General features: G+C 41.0%; 1 protein-coding gene across 1 annotated transcript in view; it reads left to right on the top strand.

Annotated features, from left to right (window-relative positions):
• Positions 1 to 18,798, top strand: part of tmem54a (transmembrane protein 54a) — a 60,928-nt gene that overhangs the window by 10,599 nt on the left and 31,531 nt on the right. The window contains exon 2 of the mRNA XM_060933312.1: positions 5,643 to 5,839. Within this exon, the coding sequence (XP_060789295.1) occupies positions 5,643 to 5,839 (197 nt within the window). The remainder of the gene's footprint in view (positions 1 to 5,642; positions 5,840 to 18,798) is intronic.

Below are 18,798 nucleotides of genomic sequence, written 5' to 3'. Positions count from 1 at the left end.
GCGTGACTCGCAGAATATTGTCGCAGGTCGGCGAAAAAACGACTTACTAATAGATATAAAAGTAATTTAAGTAAGTTTAAAATGTAATTTAAATAAAAAGTAAAGTATTCATAAATTGAAGTTTGGAAGCGCCTCTGTTTTTGGGCTGAGGAGACGTTTGAAAGGGTGTACCGCGATTCTGCCTTCTTGTATCGCGATACGGATCGTGGCTCTGCGTATCGCGATTTCGATACGCATATCGTTACAGCCCTATATAGCAGTGTAACAATGTTCTAGCTATAGAAATAAAACTTACTTACCAGTTAATAAATTATTTTCTCACAAACATAATGCAAAACTGTTATATTACCAATATAAAATACACAGAAGACATCAACTGTTTATCCTTTATGGCTTTATTTCACACTCGACCTTGAACAAAATGCCACAAAATAAATTATGAAGTATAAATCAGGCCTAAGAAACTATGAAGCAAAGTTGGAAACTATTTTAACAAACAGAACAATGTGCAACAAAATACGTGGCACCTTGAGCGCATGTAAAAAGAGAAAAAAGTGCCGCACTCTGCTCCACCAGTAATGAGAAGCCGCTGGAACAGCAAATCTGCTCCTGTTATGACTGCTGTCTCGTTGTATACCGCAGATTAATCTGGCCATGCCAAGGCGGTTGCCGACCGAACCTGTCAATTTATGAGCGACAATTTATATCATGAGCTTTAGGAATTCACGGCAACAAAACAATGATCATGGCTGTCAAATAGACAATCATCCTTCAGCTGAGCTGAACTCTGTCTCTCTCTCTCTCTGAGGCACCTAAGGACAAAAAACTAATTCTGCTCCCACCGAAGAGCCGGCTCCCGTCGTTCACTTCAAAGAGCCGGCTCTTTGAACCGGATCGTTCGCGACCGACACATCACTACATTGTTTACTGCTAGCAAAGTTAGCGACAACATGTCTGACTACGACGGTGAAATGTGTGCGGAGATTCAGCCACATCTTCGTTGCTACAGCCTGGATAGTCGCAAGTGCGCACCATTTTCACAAATATATTATTGTATAGGTTATAGAAGGTGATGAATGTCGCTGTTCTTGCTCTCAAATTAGCTCGTTAGCGCCGCTGATCTGAACTCCTAATCACTGCCAATGGGAAAGGTGTTGATTCCTGTGCAGATGTCAACATGACAGCACGCAGTGATACCGAGGGAGAGAAAATAGTGCCAAGCAATTTCGAGGTCTGACTTTTTATTTGGCAACGGTTTTGTGATGCAAATGTATCACTCTTTTGAACACGTACTGTTTTGAGACGAAAAACGTTTTACTTTCGTGACCCCAACAAACTTGCCGGACTACTTTCGTCTGGACCAAAACTGGACAAGAACTGGACTCACAGGTTGCTGTCGGGGGTAAGTCAGTGTGTTTGCACGACACTATTGATGGGGATGCCATACAGATTCATGTCAAAAATCCCGAACTATCCTTTTAAGCTGGTAAATTTTTTTTTTTTTTTTTTTCTTTACCAAATTCTAACAGAAAACGAGAGCGCCCGAAAGGGAAAACCGAGCCGAGCCGCCATTTTGAATCCTCATTCACGGCTGTAATGCAAATGGCTTCCTCCTCGGTATACAAGTGCACTTCCATGGCAGGGAAAAAAAACTACATTTTGCCGCCTATGTAGTCCCCTATTTATACAAAATTGAGTCATTCAGGATTCAGCCATGTTTTTGCTCGGCGTTAGCAACAGTTAGAGGTTTTTAGCTTTCTCCTGAAATGTTTTCTTTTATTTCTTCTTCCTCAGGGGAGTAAAACTCGCTTTCGCTGTGAACACTGTCGTTATCGCTATCCATGCTGTAAAATTAATGCTGTTCTCCTGAGAAATGCGCAAATAAATGTTGACAAAAATTGCTACTATGTTTGTTGTTGTGAGCGAGTGAGTCGCCAGAGGTCCGTAACCGGGGTCCGTATTGTAGGATGTCATTCCCAGTATTTTCCTGCTGACTGAACCGCTTCAAAATTTTGATTAATTTGCTTGCTTTTACATTAAAAAAAAAAACTAGAGGGGTGCTGGTGCGTGGTTCCCTCGGAAAATGTTTTGAAAATGGATGCTCTCAGGTGCATTTTCAGGGTCTCAGAGGTTTTAGATCCATGATGATTATAGGATCGATTTTACCAGTGTTTCAATGATTTCTGACCTAAATAGTATTAATGTAAACACATTTGAAATTTCACCTTAAAGTTCAACATGCAAGTTAAACTGTTGTGTTATAGATTACTGAGGTCTATGATCGATTGAAGATCTACGGGGATCCCTTAATTACCTGTGATCAAGTCGTGCTGTCACAAAAATGCGCGTGAAAATATGAACAGTGGTTTGCTCCGTCTTATGCAACCCAATGAAGAGACTCGATCATCATGACCTCCTGTTGATCACAAAGGGATCTGAACCGAAAACCTGCCACATTAAAATAAGTTGCTGTGTTACTATAACTGTAATGATTTAGAATGTTTCTGATGCAATTACTGTAATACATGTATAACTAAGATGCACTGAAAAGAAAAGAAAGGCAACTGCATATTATAAAGTTTAAATTTTGGCACTTTATTAAATGGACTAGATGAAGATTAAAACATTATTTAAAGGAAAAGAGAACTTAATTCATACATTTAAGTTTGCAGAAATGCTACATTTGACACTTAAACACATTCATGAAGGGAATGTGTTTATGTATGTAATCTAATTTTGAATAATAACGATAAGCGTATTCGTCAGTGCGATGTCACGGTGAGCCTTTAACAAAAGAATAATCCGGAGCCGCCTTTTGTTAAACGGATCCCAGTGACATCACGCTGCCAAAAATGCTTATGATTATTATTTGGAACGATGCTATATTTGGACAACTTCACTTCGTGAGAGTGTTTATAAGCACGTAATATTTCTGCAAACCCAAACTAATGAATTGAGTTTTCTACTTTTTTTTTTTTTAAAGCAGATTAATCCTCCTAGGCATTTGCTTGGCCCAATGTTGGGCGACCCTCTCATAGTCCGTCTCGCCGTCATCCATGCTGATGTGGATCAAATTGTCCAGCGAGTGCTTTTCAAGCCAGTCGCCGTGATCAAAATGGACGACGTTTTCGTTGTCGTGACAGTTGTCTGGTTTTGTGCGCCATCGCTCACGTTTAGTCAACCAATCTTTGATCGAAGCCATAATGATAATAGACTCGGTCAAACTTTTTTGTGATTAAAATCAGTCGTCTGTGTCCGTCTGGTGCGGGACGACATCGGCAGCCAATGAGATCGCTTAGAATGAAACGGAAAATTCCAGGATGTCTGTTTTCTTTCGATGTTTTTATTGGACGGTTTGAACGCGTGATCTTGACGCAGCCAACAGATTAGTTTGCTTACATCATACCACGCGGACATATATTAGTTTGACAGAATCAACACAAAGACGGCTTGTTTAACACAAATATCAATCAGTATGTAAATGGTTCTGTTATTTGCTCTCCTATGTATCTAGTTACTTGTGGGTAGGAAATTTAACGTATCGGTATAAATCTAAGCGTATCGGAATTTAATTCAAGCGACTGAGCGTATCGGCAGGCAGAGCGAGTGTATCGGGCCCGACACGCAAAAACACTTTGGGGGGGGGAACTGTGTGTATCAGGGATCCCAGACGTCCGCTATTTAGCGGAATTCTGCTATTTTCTAGCGAAAGGTGGTGGGTTTTTTTTTTTTTTTAAATAAAATCTTGTATATCCATTAAAAACATGTTTAAGTAAAATGACCAGCAGAATACGTTCTGATTTGGTTTGCTTGTTTAGCGACGTTTTCGTCAGCTTCGTTTGTTCTCGTTGACATTCGGGAACACTCAGAAGTTAAATTGATGTAAATGCCGCGAGCAGTGTTGCCAGATTGCGCGATTCTCTGCCCAGTTGGGGGGTTTCAAGTGCATTTTGGTGGGTTTTGAACATATTTTGGGCTGGAAAACGTCAGGAGTATCTGGCAACACTGACCGCGAGACTGTACGCGATAGAACAAGAAAACAATTTGGCTGTGCCCATTTGCTAGAAAATGTGTTTTAACTCCGTTCGTGCTTTTGTTTCTAATGCGTTGAACTTAATTCCGAGCACTGCAGGAACATCAAAAAAGCAGAAGGAAAGATCAGAGAAACAAAAGCAGAGAAAACTGGAGGAAAGACAGAATGCACCCCAGAAAAGAGCATTACATTCCTTTGCAGTGAAACCTTTCAAAAAGAGAGAGGTTTAAATCAAATATCTCCAGTATTTGCTGTACATATGTATATATCTAATATTACTGAATCATTGATTTCTGCTCATATTCATGATTTTTGAAAAATGAATGTGGCTTATATTAGACTAGTATTGACATTAACTCGAAACAAAAAAAATAAACAAATGAGATGAACTATGGATGCTATTGTTCTAACAAAATGAGTGGAATATTTAGGCAAGTATATTCTTCAAAGCTACATTTTCGTCTAATTTTTATAAATTTTTTTTTTTTGCCACTTATGTCATTGATTACAAAATATGGCATCAAATAGATACACATTATGGTTAAATTCTGTTGCTTTTCTATGTTAAATCTATGTAAAAAATGTGTTCTATAGCATCTTTAAATGTTAAAATCTCAACAGCTTCAGGCAGCCCCCTTGACCCCTGCTGATAGTTTCTCATCTCATTATCTCTAGCCGCTTTATCCTTCTACAGGGTCGCAGGCGAGCTGGATCCTATCCCAGCTGACTACGGGCGAAAGGCGGGGTACACCCTGGACAAGTCGCCAGGTCATCACAGGGCTGACACATAGACACAGACAACCATTCACACTCGCATTCACACCTACGGTCAATTTAGAGTCACCAGTTAACCTAACCTGCATGTCTTTGGACTGTGGGGGAAACCGGAGCACCCGGAGGAAACCCACGCGGACACGGGGAGAACATGCAAACTCCACACAGAAAGGCCCTCGCCGGCCACGGGGCTCGAACCCGGACCTTCTTGCTGTGAGGCGACAGCGCTAACCACTAGCCTACACCACCGTGCCACCCGGTGATAGTTTCTTACATTCCTCTATTTTTTTTCAATTACTGCTAGGATCCCTGGTGTATGTGTAATGTATACCTCTGAAACCAAATTAAACTTTTTTTTAAGAAAGGTAAGGAGGAAGATTGCGCACTCTTTTTCACTTTGTTTAGCAATCTGTCTGATTTGAGTTAAATTTTAAAGTTAAAGATGGCAGAATGCTGCGCTTTTTTTTTTCCTGATTTTCAGCTGATGCTGATATCCATTCAAAAGCTTTATAAAACCTTTTTTTTTTTAAACTGACACTTAATTATTCTTTCATGCAAAAGTATGTTGTAAATATACAGTATAAATATAATAAATTCAAGCCTAACAAAGGTGGAGGAAAAGGAAAAAAAATAAAATCAAGTGTTTTACACACAACATCCAAATCCAATTTATTTATTTTTTTGGGGCTGAGAGTGGTACTGAGTATTGGATCAGTGCCTCATCTAGTAAAATCTAATCCTCGCTGTCGTCCTACACGCGCGTAAAACTGACACGTGCTTATTTTTGTCTATTTAAAGCATTATTAATGCATTCTGTTTCCCCCCCCTCCATCAGGTATGTGTTGTCGGAGCCTGAAGGACGCCAAGGTCCTGATGAAGATGGGTTTGGGCCTGGTCCTGGTGGGTCACTTGAACTTCCTACTGGGGGCGCTGGTGCACGGTACCGTGCTGCGCGACGTCAAAGTGAGCAGGCACACCTCCACCATAGAGTACGCCATCTCCAACATCATCGCCCTCGTCGCCGGCCTCACGGTACGCTCCAGAACCTCCTTTAGTACGATCAGTTATCAGTGTTGCTTTAAGTCATGATGTCGATGTTTATACGCCGTCCTGTGATTGGTCCGGAGGTGTTGCAGGTTTATATCCAGTAGTTTATGCACTTCATCAGTAATAACAGGAACGTTGTTCGATAGTTTCACCTAAATGTCTTAAATACACGCTGGAAGAAAAGCGCCGAATGAATACGCAAAGTTCGGTTGCATGAACAAACCCCAGGCGTTCTCCGTCCCTGCCTCGTAAACAGCCATCGGAGCAGAGCTCCAGACTCGAGGCCCGGTCCCACAATACTCATAACCAGAACTCTAAATAAATCCGTTCCCTGCAGTTTGTGTTCGGCGCTCACACCAGGCCGATAACGATCCCTGTAGCCCAGACCTGGGTTTATCCGTGTTTCCGAGATGCGGAGATTTCCAGGCCTGGAAAAATCTGCTCCGATAAAACATTCTGACCGATCAGGTAATTGTTTACATGTGACGTCGTCTGAGCACGTGACGTTTTTCCCCGGGCGTCTTTAACATTCTTGTTGCATCATGAAATCACGGAAAATAAAAAATATAATGAAGCACAGATCTTTTATTCACGGATATGATTATTTTCCATAAGATGTCAGTAGGAAACTTATAAATGCATGTATTTTAATTATGAACTTCGTCAGTCCAAACATTTTAATCGTTTTAGACTTTTTTTTTTTTAAATCCATGATGCATCGTCTGTAATATACCGAAACATCCGTATTAAAATTCGTAACCACTCTGTGTATTGTATCCTTTTTTTAATTAGATTTCCGTAATCCGTGACCTATCCTATACGCTTTCTCAACCACCAGTGTGCGTACATGGATTGTTTTGAAGTCCAAGCTCTACAGTATGGCCCGGAATAACGTGCGACTACTCGGAAAAGACTTCCATGACTATATTCCCAAGTTGCATGCGTTCATTTCCCCGAGTGTCAGGACCAACCGATATTCTAGTTGTGCTGTTTCTGCTCCAGACTGGAACCAAATTCAGCCGCAGTGGTGGTCCTAGTTGGAGTTATAGGTGTAGTTAGTTATCAGTGTTGTGCGACTGGACTCTTAAGATAATATGGTGACGCACCGACCTGATTTTTGATGGCTTTTGTGACCGTACAATGTCCGTGTACCACCAGAGGGAACCCAATTGTAAGTGCAAGCCAACGTATCCCATAAACACTTGACCACCGGACAATGAAATGTCTATTTCCGTAAGGGATGGGTTTTTATCCAGCGCTCATCTTTTAATTAGCTTTTAAAAAAAAAAGTGGCATTATTTACAAACTTGTTTTACACTTGTTTTGAGATCCACTTTTAGGCTTGGGTTAGTTCCGGCTGGGTTCTTGCCCAAACTGAAAATCACATCTATTTCCCCCGGCTAATCAGACACAAGGTATGCCATCACTCTTGCTGGAGCAGTTTGGGGTTAGGCGCCTTGCTGAAGCGCACTTGAGCCAGTCCTGCTGGTCTAGGGAATTGAACCAGCGACCTTTTGGTCCCAAAGGTGTTTCTCTAGCCTTTTGGTCATGGCGTTCTTCCACTTTTAGGCAGCGCATAAATTACATATATACACACACCAATGAGTCATATTCTTGAAGTTCATGTGTTGGAAGCAGGTAAAGATCTGAGCACCTTTGTGATGGTGAGATGACTGGGTCTGAGCATCTCCCAAAAAAAAAAGGCACAGCTTGTGTGTGGGGCGGGTATTCCTGATGTGCAGCGGCTCATACCTACCAAAAGTGGTCAAGCATCCAAAGGACAACCGGAAAATGGGTGTTGAAGGCTCCATTGGGGCACGAAAGCAAGCCCATATGGTCCAATCCAGAAGAACTCCTGTAGCACAAACTGCTGAAAAAGTTCACGCTGGCTAAAACAGAAAGGTGTCCGAATGAATTTTTTGATCAGTTTGCGCTCCAGGAGCTCTTCTATGGGCTTCATCATGTTAAAGGACACGCATGGTGGATACCTAAAGAATTTTATTTACAAGGGGAAACGCAAAGTACCACAAACGCGGGAATGGAAAAGATTCCCCGCTTCACCCGCCGTTAAAGATCTGACTGAGGATCCGGTGCGTATTCAGTCAGCGTTAAACAAGTCCAAACTCTGAAGCAGATCTTATCAACACCAAGACATTCCAAAAGAGAGCGAGACATGGGCGTCGTGTACCAGGTTCCTTGTCAAGACTGTAATGTTGAGTAGATCAGTGAGTCTGAAGTTACTGGATAAAAGAGCGTAAGGGAAGTGTGACGACGGTATAACGTGCTGTAGCATGGGATAAGAGCAGTGTACTCGTTTCTCAAGAGCAGCTGCTGAGGTGTGCGCATGAGCGAGAGCGACACGCTAACCAACAGGGACTCGGGTCTCGTCCTGCCCCAAAGTTCTCGGACTTTAGTTCGGAATATATTGTTTTAGCACGTCAACTTTAGATAAGGTTTCTTGTTGCGTTTATTGACTGACTATTAGTTCAATTCAATGTTTCTTGTAAATTCTTTTCCAACCACGTGACCCTTTATAGCACTCGATAGTGGTATCCGATATTGGAAAACCCCCCCCCCCCCCCAGCAGCCACAAATCATAGCCACTTGGTACCAAACTTCAGCTTGGGGTTCTGTACCATGTATACCAGGGCTTGAAATTAACAGTAGCCTGGTTGCCCGGGGCAACCATTCATTAGATTCGGACAACCAGACTCTCACAAATGCTTGCCTGATCGGGCAACTACCCAAATATGTCAACTTGCGTGAAAAACGATGTTTGTTCATTCATATTACGATGAAATTCCATCACAATTTGGGATTGTTTGACTCGGAAAGACAGCGTCCATGTTATCATTACGGGATGTTCAACATCTAGCGGAATTCACATTTGCACATCGCGGGCTTGCAATGCAGTTTCCCATTGCTAATAATTATCGTGTAGTGCATATTCAGTGTTCTAATCAGACCCTCCAGGATTTCGCGATGTTGCGATTTACAACTTCAACGCAAATTCAACCAATCCCCGCGAATTCAGGGCGGTGTTGCAATTATATCCAATCACCGCAACTTTCCCGCAAATTTGACCAATCGTTGGCGTTGTCTTGAGGTGACGTCGACAAACTACCTTCCGCATTGCTTCCTATGTTCGAGAGAAGCAGCATGTGCGCAGTGTTGCCAGATTGGGCGGTTTTAAGTGCATTTTGGCGGGTTTTGAACATATTTTGGGCTGGAAAACGTCAGTAGTATCTGGCAACACTGCATGTGCGAGTCAGTGTTTGTTTATATAGGCTTAAATTCTGTTACTGGAAGTGTGTTATGTTTACAGTGAAGGACTGTGTGCACTTTATTTTTTACTTAATACAAGAAATTAATGGATGCCAACATTTTTGCCAAAATGGTATTTTATTTTCCATTGTTTAGGCAGCTTCAGCATCATACTGTGAGATTCTGTTCAAATAGTTTTTTTTCTTCTATGAAGCCTGAGCCATTTATTTTATTAGTTTATAATTATTGTTTAATTTAGTCTTCAGGAGAGACTGCCTGCACACAGTACTAGTATTAATTTTTTTTTTTTTTTTTTTTTTGGGTTTTTTTTTCCTTACATGAAAGCTGAGGCATTTATATTATATTTTAAGGTAACTTCATGTTGTGCTGTGAGGTTCTCTGCACTTTAACTTTTGAACCAACAGGTGCATTTGGATAAGTAAAGCCTATTTTTCTGCATTTTTGTAGTCCTGCTAATCTTTTATATTGGTAAAGTTGTTTATAGGACCATTTCTCAGTGTCTGTTTTTTTAATCAATAGTTTTTCAGTAATAACTTAATATTTAACATATCACTCAATTTTAAACAACCCCCGCACCTCCCCCATAGTCTCCAAAATTTCTGTGGGAAACACTGGCGTGCGTAACAACGCTAATCAAGCTTAAGCTAGACGACCCGCCTCAAATACCCGTCCCGGGTAAATGTTATCCCAATTTTAGATGACCTGTTCCAAACCATCCCGTCCCATGAAAAATTCGTACTTGCATATCTCTACCTACCTACCCACCTACCTACCTACCGACCGACCGCAGACATTTTACCATTTTGCACCCTGCTGTAAATTATTTGTACCCTGCTATTCTCCCAAACTTTGAAGCCCCTGATTAGATCATTAGTAACATTATAACACAATAAACCAAAGTATATCAGTAGGCATTTCCTTAAGTCTTTCTGATAGTTTTCTACTGGCCGGTTTACTACAACAGTATAATGATATCCTGAAATTATGGCTTTGAGTTTTGGTGTGCCACCCCAAGATTTTAAGTGTCCCCATCTGGCCACCCCTATGAAATATTTCTGGAGGCGCCACTGCATCAAAGAGCCATAAATCCCATCTCTACTGTCTACAAGACAAAACAGGATGCTGTGAACTTACGACACATCCGGTCACAATGTCTGTAAATTCAGTGAATTACAGACTTTTGCTTATCCCGTCCGAATGCGCCACACAATAACAGAGGTGCGGGGGTAATTGCGAATTACCAGAGGTCCATAGGTAATACTTATCCCGTGCGAATCGTGCTTTTGTTGAATTAATTCAATATCATAGTCGCCACTGAAGTCCACTCGATCCTTGTTTACCGTCAATGGATCGGTCACTCGTCAAACAGTCCGCCAGAATCCGAGTAGGGAATGGCTGAGCGTAGCTGTCAGTCAAACACAAGTTAGCCAATGGGAATGCATTCCTGGACAGCCCGCCCACACGTGAAGTTTGTGCCAAAACTGCAAGCAAAAAGTCAGGGAGCGCAAACGAGAGCTGGAATCGCAACCAAAATAAATTACGTCAAACAAAACTGAGAAAGACGCGGGACAAAAATAAAAGGTTTCTGAAGAGTAACAGACTGATATTTTGCACAATTACACGAATTTGTTTGCCAGTCTAAAATTGACTTTTTTTTGTATTTTGATTTGTCATTTTTGTTTGATATTTCAAAAGTATTGTATAAACGTTTTGGCACAAAATTGATTCCATAGACATAAGTTCACAAATTTCTGAGAAACGGCACTAATCTGAAGCGACAGTGGGTGGGGTTTGCGCAAACGAAGCGGGCAGATTATGTCGCTTGCAAATGATATAAAAAAAAATCTGATTCATCAGCACCAGAGCGACCACATGGGAATTACTGGAGCAAAAAACAAACCTACTGATTTAATAAATGACGTTTGAGCTGATATTTGGACAGCTTGATTTCCCCGATTATCTCTTTCACGCTCTCTCACGCGGTTCACCAGGCACTGGGTTATGAGCAACATTTACACGCTCGCGACATCTGATCCGATCTTCTCATATCTGATGCACTTTAACAGGAAGAAAAATGCACACGTGTGCACAATCTTCATGAGTTATTAACTGAAGCGTGTTAAATGCTCTCAGATTGCAAAAATCGATTTGTTTTTAGCTTTGTTCAGGAAAATCTGATGAACAGTAACCACTGTGTTGCGCACATCTATCCGTATCTCCATCTCGTGCGCGCTACAATGGAAGACTCTTGTGAACCGGCACCTGTTTCTCGTCTTGGGGGCTCGAAAAGAGAATCATCTGCCCCTTCATCCGGCATATAAGAATCCCAATCACCATCAGAATTCTCCTCTGAAACGTGATTCCGTATGGAGACGGGTCGAACCGCTGCTGCACACGGGAACCAAACTGATACCTGAGCTGTTACGGGTGTGATGTCGCACAATGCTTCGGGATCTTCCGGATCCGTCTCGGCAGATTCCACGAAAATCGGCTGATCTTATTGATTTTTCCATTAATTTATGGCCTTCGGGATCAGCTATGGTTCGAAAACACATGATCAATCAACATAAGGGTGAAATCACCAGAGGCCTCGTCACGGACCATCTCAGATTTGCTTCATACTTTCTGGAAATATCGTCAGTGTGCCCAATAAACAGTGTACAAAATTTTAGGCTCGTACCTTCATTAGTTTCAGATATAGGGGCTGGAAAAAGGGGCGTGGCCCCAATTTCACTGAAACGCGTGCTACAGAAAACGGACCTAATTTCCGTAAGTCATTACTTTTAAACTGTTCATGCAAGATGCCTGAAATTCTCAAGGATTGTTCTTCAATGCCAGACGCCTTTAACCTCCTAGGGCCTAGCGGTCACATGCGTGGACAGCACTTTTATGGAAATTCGGAACAAGAATCCACATATGTGGACATACTTTTTCTCTTAAAGTACATCTTATCAAAAGATGATGCTTAGTTTTTATTCTAATCAGGTTCTAATAAGCCCAAATAGCAAAAAGAAATAAAAAATGCATGTAAAAAAAACAGCTTGGGCCTTAGGAGGTTAAATAGGGCTGGGTATCGGTCAATTTCCTAGATCGATTCGATTTCGATTCTTAGGGTTTTAAATTGATTAATCACGATTCGATTGGATCTGAATCAATTCATTCTGCTCTTAAATAATGAAAATATCTCCATACAATACGTTGCAAAATACACGTCTTTATTTTGTAAATTTGACAGTTCACACGTAACTGTAAACAAAACTCTTATCTTCCTGTAATTAAAGTGCAAATGAATGTTGCAGCAAATTGTATTAAATGAAAAAATATTAACAAAATATTAACGAAAGTATTAACAAAACGAAGACAGTAAACTTAAACTGTCACTGTTAAGTAGGACTACGTTGACGGCGATGTCCAGGTGTCACACGTGATGGCGACTCTGTTTGCTGACTGCGTTTTCATTCGTATCGCGTCTTTCACAGATGTATACATCATGGGTATCACAGTTTCAGTCAGGTGTTTACGTTGCACCATAACGTAGTGTGGTTCGAGTACCTGAATGAGCTGCCTGAATCCTTCATTTTCCACTACAGAGTATGGGCGTAAATCTCTGCAAACAAAAGTTGCGATGGCCTCTGTTATCTTTATGGCCTGCGGAGACTCTGATGGTAACGCTAGCAGGTCCTCCAGTTTCTTTTGTTTTGTTCCGGGCGGCTTGTTGTCGGACGCTAAGGTTAGCGTAGTGCGGTACCTTGTCAGGTGGTTTCTGAGGTTTGTAGTATTCCTACGATAACTGAGCTCTGCTTGGCATATCTTGCAAACTACCTTGGTTTTATCAAGCTCTTCGTCCTTTGTCGTTTTAAATTTGAAATGATTCCACACGTCAGGTTTCATTTGAGACGGCTTGCCGAGCGGTGTTTTCCCTGCCTCAGCCATTTTGTGTGCGTGCTTGAACGTCACGACGTACGACTGCGCAGCTGTGTCATCACGCACGAGACGGCTGAGGGAGGAAAATCACACAACACACGAGATTGTGTTGTGGAAAAAAAAAAACCCTCGATCTCATACCCTGTGAATCAATAGTGCGAAATTAAAATGAAATCGATCCAAAATCGATTAAACTGATTGAGGTGTGTTTTTTTTTTTTTTTTTTTTTTTTTTTTTTTTTTAAAAACCCGTCAGAATTCTCCTCTAAAACGTGATTCCGTATGGAGACTGGTCAAACCGCTGCTGCACACGGGAACCAAACTGATACCTGAGCTGTTACAGGTGTGATGTCGCACAATTCTTCCGGATCCGTCTCGGTAGATTCCACGAAAATCGGCTGATCTTATTGATTTTCCATTAATTTATGGCCTTCGGGATCAGCTATGGTTCGAAAACACATGATCAATCAACATAAGGGTGAAATCACCAGAGGCCTCGCCACGGACCATCTCAGATTTGCTTCATACTTTCTGGAAATATCGTCAGTGTGCACAATAAACAGTGTACAAAATTTTAGCCTCGTACCTTCATTAGTTTCAGATGTAGGGGCTGAAAAAAGGGGCGTGGCCCCATTTCACTGTTGAAATGCGTACTACAGAAAATGGACCTAACTTCCGTAAGTCATTACTTTTAAACTATTCATGCAAGATGGATGAAATTCTCAAGGATTGTTCTTCAATGCCAGACGCCTTTAAATACTATAATAGAAAGTTCATAGTTCAATATTTGCCAAGTTATGGCTTGCTGAAAATCATAAAAAAAGGTGCTTTGATGCCCCGTACTGTATCTCCACATTGAAGCACACCAGCTCTTTCAAATTTTCTTATTTATTACTCGTGTTAGTACTCTTTAGGCAACTAGGTATGCGTTCAAAAGAAATCAAACTTTCTGATTTATTCGGCTTTAAAAATTAAAGAAAAAATTTTGCGCCTATAATTCAAATGCATATTACCGAGTGCGTATGACAAGGTCTACCATAAAAACAATTAGACCCCTGGAAAGAGCTTGTTCCGAGTAGCAAATGCACAAAATATGAAGTTGGTACCCTAAACCAAACTATAAATTAAGGTATCAAGCTTTACGATAGACAGAAACGCTGTTTTAAGGCATGTACAATTATAAACTTGCAGTGTAGGAAAAATAACCTTAAAAATACTTTATTTGAAGAGCTTAAACAGTGTATTGATTTGCTTTTCCACATCAGATGGAAGTTTATACTGCCGGCCAGTTGGTGTAAGTGGGGCATCAATGATTTTCATGACGTGCACTAGGGCTGAACGATATATCGTTATCGTATCTATTAGGGCTGCTCGATTATTTCAGTCAATATTGAAATGAGCCATTCCAAGCTAACCTACACATCATAGTCATTTTTTCATGCCAAACCCAGACGTAGTTAACAATAGGGGCCAACTTTCCTTTCCAGCCAGCAGCCTTGAGGAAGCCAAAAGCCTAGCTCTGAACAGGCCAGAAATCAAAACTGTTCATCTGAAGTAGTCACAAGCATATTTAACCTGTAGAAGTGACCTTATGTGCACTTTGAATAAAGACATTTTATCTTGCATTCAAACCGAAGGATCTGCATCTGATAACATTTTGGAAAACTTTGTTCACCAAGTTGAACTAAGGACCACTTTATTCTGTGCATTATGTAGGAGTTTAAAAATAAATAATAATAAATAGATAACTTTTGCAGTTTGTTTCATACTGGTGGAGGTACTCGTCACGGAAGTCACATTTTTTCGGTCACGGAAGTCACAGACTTCCAGTGCTCTCCAAGGTCAGCAATTTACTAATTTATGATGGCTTGCTTAATTTAGGAATCTCTAGACTTCCCCCTGGTATACTGTGAGAGACAAATGGTACATCTCTCCCAGAAGGCTACGAACTGGATAAAACATTTCTTCAGTCAATATTTTTGAGGATGTAGCTGTCACGGAAGTCACATTTTCCTCCCTTTTTTTTTTTTTTTTTTTTTTTTTTTTGGTATGAAAATGTAGTTAGAAATGAAAAAAATGTTGGCTATACTAAGGAGCTGTATAATGTCCATGAAATAAATGCATAACATTTTAAATTTGTAATGGAATTTATGGGCCATAGATTGACTTCAACCAAATTTGAGTAGCTTTCGTCACGGAAGTCACCTTGGAATGGCTGATATCACGATTATTCAAACGATTTTTTGAAACAATGCATTTATTCAGCATTTCTCTTTAAAACAAAAAAAACCCTCTTTGTCATTGATCATTTACGTTCACCTTTCTTTCAAACTGAAAATATAGTCTAGAAAAACTTAAGTTTGTGATGTATAAAACAAAATAAAAATACAATTTTGACATAAGACAGAGAAAAACAAATGTACATAGGCTGCATGTCTTTGGCTAAATAATATCTGATGGATACTGTGAGTGCGTTGTGCCTCTCCGAACTCGTGGCATTGTAGAGAGTGGCTGAAATGGATGGCTGCATTGTCTTGCTGGTTGTGGCGGCATCGGCTTTATCATCGTTTGTTTTTTGTTGCGTCGTGGATAACTTTTATGGCTCAGTTTCAGGTGGCTGAAGAGGTTTGTAGTGTTGCCAAGAGGCGCAGATACTACCTTATTGCAAATCTTCCACACGATGCGCTTCTGTTCCACGTCGGCTTCTTCGAATCCAAAGTGATCCCATATTACAGACGTTTTTCGTCAACCAACCGATTCTGCCCTCCTGTCATCTTGCGAGCCTACCTCGCGCCAAACAATTCACAATCTCTCCTCCGTTCAGCTGCGTGAGTGGAGAGCCATAGAGACACACACACTGCTTCCGCCGCGTCAGTGTTGTCGGCAAGTCTGCGTATGGGCCCGCGGGAAGGAAATGTATTGCGTGTGCGCGTCCCCGACAAATGGCAAAATAATCGTTTCAACTCGATTATATGAATTTTGAGATCGTTTGACACACAAATCGAAATCGTGATCAAAATTTGATTAATTGCACAGCCCTATTATCTATATCTAGATATGAACATTCAAGATATTAATATTGAAAAAGCAACGATATAGACGATATAGCTTTCCCCTCCCCGCGCTCGCCCTGCATGTACAGCTCTGGCAGTCACAACAAACATTTTTACGATTGCACTTGAATGCACCGCTAAGGCCAGCCAACCATAAACCTTATTTCATGCTTGCTGTGGATTGACAGCTGAAGCCAACCAATGACAAACATATGAGGGCGGGAGTGAGGGAGACGGAGACCGACGGGCGTGCACACTACAGACACAGCGGGGAAATTAAAGAGAGAAAGAAAACGAGTGCGGAAGATAATGCGGCCGGTGGCGGCGCAGAATCTGACTTGGTGCCAAAACACAAATCATTCTCCATTGTTTGGAGGTGTTTTGGATTCGAAAAGGACGATGTTAACCAGAGTGAGGTGTTGTGCAGGTCGTGCTTAGCAAAAATTGCGACGAAGCAAGGTAGCACAACAAACATGTTTCGCCACCTGAAACAACACCGTCGCGTGCTGCACGAAGAGTCTACGACAGTGAGAGAAACACCGGGGACTTCTCAGTCATCCCAGAATAAGCCAAAGCAAAGTTTGATTGCTGATGCGTTCAGTAGCGTTACACCGTACGAGTCGACGTCCACCAGACAGAAATTAGACGCTATAACATACCACACTGCAAAAGACACGGTACCTGTGTACACAGTCTCGAAAGAGGGCTTTAAAAAAATGGTTCGGACGCTGGACAGCGTTATAGAATACCATCCCGAACACATTTTAATCAAGTGGCCGTTCCGAAACTCTCTAATGAGTTATAATGCATATAAATGCATACTAGGGCTGTAACGATACACCCAACTCACAATTCGATTCGTATTGCGATTTTTGACCCACGATTCGATACGCCCACAATTTTTTTTTAAATGTTTTTTTTTAAAGTAGTAAATTTGACTTATTAACATTTACTTACTTACTTTAACTATTTAATAACAAATAATTCAGACCACTGCAGAGAATGAGTAATATGTATGCAAAAATGAACAAATGTATATCCAAAGATTGTTTTATTTCTCAAAATAATACTGTTGAGCCGGAAGCTCTGTTTTTTTCGGTTCTGAAAGTGTCATTTTTTCCAAATCGTGTAAATCCGTTAAGATTTTTTTGGGGGGGGGGTGGCTCTCTCACTGTCTCACTCTCATAGGGCCAATGATTTTCTGTGATCGCGGAAAACAGATGGAAATTACAGAATTTTTATGGTGAAACGTTGCTCGCGTGTCAATGTAACTGCCGCAGAAGGCTTCCGCCCAAGCAGACATGCCTTCAGTGTTGCCAGATATTGCTAACGTTTTCCACCCCAAAATATGTTCAAAACCAGCCAAAAAGCACCTAAACCCGCCCAATCTGGCAACACTGCATGCCTTTCCGGTCAAGTGATTGTGATTGGCTTGTGGCACACCTAGCCAGCCAATGAGCTGCTTGTTTAGATTCGCTCCCCGCGTCGCAACCAGAATGGCGACCGCTTAAAAGAAACGAATGCTCTGCCAGTGGCGAGTGTGGACGTTGCGTGACTCGCAGAATATTGTCGCAGGTCGGCGAAAAAACGACTTACTAATAGATATAAAAAAAAAAAGTAATTTAAGTAAGTTTAAAATGTAATTTAAATAAAAAGTATTCATAAATTGAAGTTTGGAAGCGCCTCTGTTTTTGGGCTGAGGAGAAGTTTGAAAGGGTGTACCGCGATTCTGCCTTCTTGTATCGCGATACGGATCGTGGCTCCGCGTATCGCGATTTCGATACGCATATTGTTACAGCCCTAATGCATACAGTTCTGTGATCTTTTGAAGAATATCAGATGTTGCACTTTCAATGTTGCACCAGCTGCTGCATGCGTTATTTATTGTTAAAGCAGAGCTGCAGTGAAATGTTTATTTGTAATTTATTTATTCGTAATTTATGTTAATGTTGATTGGCAGTGAGTTCTTAAAAATAAAACTGCACTTTCCACTTTTTTTTTTTTGTATTTTTCTGAAAAATGCTTGGTTTTCACTGAACCTGTAGTCATATCGAGATATCTGGCATGAATATCGAGATATGAAATTTTGTCCATATCGTTCAGCCCTGACGTGCACCAGAGGGACCCGACGGTTATCCTCTCTCCTGGGCCAGCTGTAAGTCTGAGAGGGACCATGAGGATGCATGAATGTTACTTGTACATCTTGTCCAGCCCTAATATTCACTAGGGCTGGGTATCACCAGATACCTCACGATACGATACTATGGCGATATTTTGCCCACGATAACGATAATATCACGGTACAGCGATTCTGCGATAATCGATATATTGCAAGAAATTTCAACCACATCACGATATCTGTGTCACTGAAGAAAATCAGAATTTATTGACCACTGTAAAATTACATTTCACATACATAACTACACACTCTTGCCAGACATGTATTTGTCTCTATTCCACTGCTGGCAAAACCAAGAGTTGCTTCATGACAACACACAGAAAATTCCCTTTTCTGTAAGCATGGACACATCAGTGCTGCTTAACAAGCAGAATCAAATTGTTTTATGAAAACTTAAAACTTGCACTGCAGACTGCACATACATTTCAGTGCTAACACTAATATCAATTTGTTCTTTGTAAACTTGAGAACATATACCTGAGAACATTTAACTTGTACTTATTT

Source organism: Neoarius graeffei, chromosome 11 (genome assembly GCF_027579695.1).
Source record: "Neoarius graeffei isolate fNeoGra1 chromosome 11, fNeoGra1.pri, whole genome shotgun sequence".
NCBI lineage: Eukaryota > Metazoa > Chordata > Actinopteri > Siluriformes > Ariidae > Neoarius > Neoarius graeffei.
Note: the sequence above shows the minus strand (reverse complement) of the source record. Positions and strands in the feature narration are given on the sequence as shown.